Source organism: Sylvia atricapilla, chromosome 8 (assembly GCF_009819655.1).
Source record: "Sylvia atricapilla isolate bSylAtr1 chromosome 8, bSylAtr1.pri, whole genome shotgun sequence".
NCBI lineage: Eukaryota > Metazoa > Chordata > Aves > Passeriformes > Sylviidae > Sylvia > Sylvia atricapilla.
Genome location: NC_089147.1, coordinates 14,582,270 through 14,586,920, shown reverse-complemented (window position 1 = coordinate 14,586,920; position 4,651 = coordinate 14,582,270). Strand labels below are relative to the sequence as shown.

Sequence of the window (4,651 nt, the reverse complement as noted above, 5' to 3'; positions counted from 1 at the left end):
TGCTCGTTCCGCGCTTCCGGCGGCGCCACTTCCGGGGTGGCTCGGGATGCTGCGAGCGGCGCGCGGCGGGGCCCGGCAGCTGCTGCGGGGGGGACCCGCACCGCCACCGCCGACACATGGCCGCCTCCCCCCGCGGCTCTGCCTTCCGTGCCGCCTGCTGCAACAGGCGCCCCAGCCCGCCGCGCCGCCGCCCGCCGTGGGGCGATGGCTCCTGGTCTGCAGCGGTGCCGTGGCCGGTGCCGTGGTGCTGGGCGGCGTCACCAGGTGAGCGCGGCATCCCCAGCCCCGCCGGGAGGCGCGCAGAGCGGGGCCCTGGAGGCAGCCGTCGGTGTCTGCCCTCCGGTCCGCGCCGCCGGTCACCCTCTGTGGCTGTCCCGTACACCGAGACCCACCCCGAGCGCGCCTGTGAGAGCTCCTCTCCTGTCTCCCCTTCTCGACTGCAAGGGGAGATGGTGGCAGAACCGGGGAGACTGTTGATTGTCTGTGGATGCCACTGGGGGGTAACTCTTACACATATATCGTCATTTTAGGTCTGGTCATTCACAGACTCTCTGATCTCCATCATGTTTCTAGTTGTGAGCTTAAGGATTGTCTGAACAAGGGATTTAAGAGTTACCATAGATCCACAGAATATCCTGACTTGGAAGGCTCCCACAAGGACCACTGAAATCCCAGCTCCTGGGCTGTAGTGCAGCCAACAGCTGTCACTTCAGTTAGTAGATTTGCTTACTGTCAAGGGAGTGGGTTGTGCCTGTTTATGTCTCTGCTCCCAGACTGACAGAATCAGGCCTTTCTATGGTTGACTGGCACCTGGTGAAGGAGATGAAACCCCCTCAAACACAGCAGGAGTGGGAAGCCGAGTTCCAGAAGTACCAGCAGTTCCCAGAGTTTAAAATGTGAGTGCAAAACTGGAAGGAGGGTGGGCTGAGTGCATCCTCCCTGCAAGTGAGCCACTCATAAAAGTGTTGTGAGAAGGAAGATGTTTTCTGAAATCACTGGGAAGGCACACAAAGCCTGCCTGGTGGTGGCTCCTCTGTTCCCTGCCTTTCTCTGCGGAAGGCGATCCCACGTGGTGCAAAGTTCAGTGTGGAGCTGTGAAACTGTTGCTTTACTGTCCTTTAACAGCCTGAACCACGACATGACGCTGCCAGAGTTCAAGTTTATCTGGTACATGGAGTACTCGCACCGCATGTGGGGCCGCGCTGTGGGCCTGGCCTACATCCTGCCTGCCGTATACTTCTGGCGCCGGGGCTGCCTCAGCCGGCCCCTCAAGGGCCGTGTGCTGGCGCTCTGTGGGCTGGTCTGCTTCCAGGTGAGAGCCCTGCAGCCACAGGGCTTACTGATGTCTGAGTGTCACAGAACGACCTAAAGATCATCCCCAGTTTTACCTCCCCAACCAGGGATACCTTTCGTTAGACCAGTTTGCTCAGAGCTCCATCCAGCCTCTGGATGGGGTATCCACAACTTCTCTGGGAAACCTGTTCCACTGCCCACCACCTTCACGGCGCAGAATTTTTTCCCAATATCTAATCTAAACCTACCCTTTGTCAGTCTGGTGTCTTCTGATTCATCATAACTAAGACAGTGGCATTCCTGATAGCTTGGTGTCAGTGACACCATGATAGTGTGTCAGTGCTGGTAGGTAGTTGAAAGTAGAGGAAACAAGTTGCTTTGCCTTTAATGTTTATCCCATTTTAGTAGCTGCTGCTGTCCTGTCTGACTCTGAGGCCTCTCCTGCTCTGTTAGGGGCTGCTGGGATGGTACATGGTGAAGAGTGGGCTGGAAGAGAAGCCAGACTCCTACGACATCCCTCGGGTCAGTCAGTACCGTCTGGCAGCACACCTGGGCTCCGCGCTGGTCCTGTACTCTGCCAGCCTGTGGACAGGGCTGTCTTTGCTGCTTCCACAGCACAAGGTATGGAGTGGTGTGCCAGAATTTAAAAGCCCAGGGCAGAGTCAGTTCAGAGGGTTGGGGTGTGATGTGAAGGTAAGAAAAGGATGCAAAGGCTGATGATGCTTCTCCTGTAGTCTCTGTTCCTGACTCTGATCTAACACTTACAGAATATTTACAGTGTTAGAAAATACCCATTCTGTAAACTTCTTGGTTATGGGACACTTGCTTTGGCTCTTGCTGTTTTGGGTCAAAAGTGATTAGGCTCAGAATTTGTGGAAGTTCAGCCAGGGGTGTGTCTGGCTGGGCTAAATGGTTTGTTCCAGTAACTGTGCAGGGGCCACTTCAGTTTCTGCACAGAGCTGGACTTGATTAGCTGTGGTTTTGAGGGACCACTGAAGTGTGGCTACTGTGTGGTGGTCTGTAAAATCCCCTGTAAAACACAAGGCAACCCTTTTGCCTGTGTATGTGGTGAAGGCTTTTCTTAGCTGCTGCCAACAGCACTGGAAATGCCTTGATTATTTCTTTTTCTTTTTTTTATTTTATAGTTGCCAGAAACCAAACAGCTCCTTCGCTTGAGACAATATGCTCATGGCACTACAGCTCTCATTTTTCTTACTGCTCTTTCAGGTAAAGCTCTTACCTTCTGCTGTCCAATTTGTGACTCATTCCTCTCTGCTGGTTTGGGTTTTTTTTTTTCTTCTGATCTGGTGGGGACTGTGAGCAACCCCGTCCATTCTCTGGGAAAGCTACTGCTGTCAGTGATCTTACAGTCAGGAATCTCCTCACTGGTCTTTCCTGTAGGGGTAGAGATGCACCTTCCAGCCTGCCTGTGCTGTGTGATCTGTGTATATATTGTTAAAAGAAATTCAGGATGAAGCTGAGCTCTTGAATGAGAGCTGTGCAACCTGGAGTTACACCCTTGTCTACTCTGGTAGTCTCATTTTCTGCTCTGGAATTGCAGGTGCCTTTGTGGCAGGGCTGGATGCTGGCCTTGTGTACAATTCCTTCCCCAAAATGGGGGAGCGTTGGATCCCAGATGATCTTCTTGCCTTCACCCCCGTGCTGAGAAATATCTTTGAGAATCCTACAACTGTACAGTTTGATCACAGGATCTTGGTAAGTGCTGTCTTCCTGATATGTCTGGGCTACTTCTTGGTTGCCTCCTGCAGCCAAGCTGTCTTCTTTGGGCTGTGGTTCTGTCAGCTTGAGTGATTTCTAGGGTGTCCAAAGGGCCTGAGAGTGTCTTACCAGTTTGCTTCTGCAGGAAGAGGAAGTTTAGCATTGTTATTTATTTTCAGTGTGGCCTTCTTCCTTAAGGAGGTCTTCCTCCTGCGCAAGTAACACACTTTGTTCCTCTGAGTCTCCTTTTCCATAACATGAGCTACAGTGTGGGGTAGCCCTTGCTATTGAAATGTCTGGGAAAGCTGTGTGAAATAAAACTTGGAAATCCTGATATTGAAAGCTTCCTCCAGCATTTCTGAACTTGTTTTGCACAGTAATGCCCTGTGAATCTATCTCAGCTAGTTAGAGCAATCCAGATATTAAATACCACTGGCAACACTGCTGTGAACTAAGCTGTGGCTAAGACTAAAAAAAGAAAGATTAAGCTGGATCACCTGGAGTGACCTGCACAGCACGATTATGCGGGTGAACTGTAGCAGAGTGGTGGAAATGAGGTCCATTTTCCAGATGACTTCCACCTTCAGTTGTCAGGGTGACAGCTGGGGAGAGGGCAAACACAATCCCTAATTACTTGAATAAATGAAGAAAAGCTGTTGAAAAGTAAAGCATTAATTTGGAGCAAAATAAAAGTCTGCATAACTTCACTTAAATTTCAGGGTTGTTAACCTGATGGTGTGGGAGCTCTAGGATTTGGTCATGGCCATTAACACATTTCTTTAGTTAAGTATTGCTCCCACAATTTCTTTTACTGCATGGAAAGCACAGCCAAAGGGCCACTGCACCTGTTTCCCTTGAAGTTTCATTGAAGGGTGGTTGTTTCCCTTCCCTTCTGTAGGGAATTGCCTCTGTCACAGCTGTCACAGCACTGTACCTCTTCTCAAGGAAGATCCCACTCCCTCGAAGGACCAGGATGGCTGTGAATTCGTTACTGGCTGTAGCTTGCATGCAGGTACTGCCCTTATTTTTTTCCTACTCCTTTGTAGCACATTCACAAGGCAGAGCAGACCCCACTTGGATCTATGCTGGCTCCAAGAGTCTGGAGCTGAGAGGTGGAGCTGCATAGACCCCACACCTCACCATAATGCATGCACAATGAATTTGGGGTGGCTCATGGTATGGCCATGAGCCTTTCTAACACCACACTTTGTGCTAGGAGTGGTATCAGTGGTGCATCCTCAACTGCTCTTACCTCTTCTCCCTTCTTGGCAGGTGGGCCTGGGCATCAGCACCCTGCTGCTTTATGTCCCTACACCTCTGGCTGCTACGCACCAGTCGGGCTCCCTGGCCTTGCTCAGCATGGCACTGTGGCTCATGAGCGAGCTCCGGAGAGTTCCCAAGTAACGGCACCAGCGGGAGAGCCCTCCCGGGGAACCGCACCGCCGGACGCAGGGCCGGCCGAGTCCCCGAGCCCCGGGTGCGCAGGGGGATGTGCGCCCAGGCGGGCTGGCGCGGGAGGCGGCGGCGGGTGCGAACTGTGTAACATAAAGAGTTTTGCGAAGCGGCTGTGTCTGCCTGGTGCTCCTTTGCGGAGCGACGTGCGGGGGGATGCGGGGCCGGGCCGGGCGGATCCGCCAAT

General features: G+C 52.5%; 1 protein-coding gene across 1 annotated transcript; it reads left to right on the top strand.

The window, feature by feature from the left end:
• Positions 1 to 46: 46 nt before the first annotated feature.
• On the top strand, positions 47 to 4,573 carry COX15 (cytochrome c oxidase assembly homolog COX15). The gene is made up of 8 exons (XM_066323780.1): positions 47 to 264; positions 774 to 896; positions 1,126 to 1,312; positions 1,747 to 1,914; positions 2,439 to 2,520; positions 2,855 to 3,009; positions 3,911 to 4,024; positions 4,285 to 4,573. Exons 1-8 carry the CDS (start codon positions 47 to 49, stop codon positions 4,414 to 4,416), a joined length of 1,179 nt encoding a protein of 392 aa, XP_066179877.1. The 3' UTR covers positions 4,417 to 4,573.
• Positions 4,574 to 4,651: the final 78 nt, after the last annotated feature.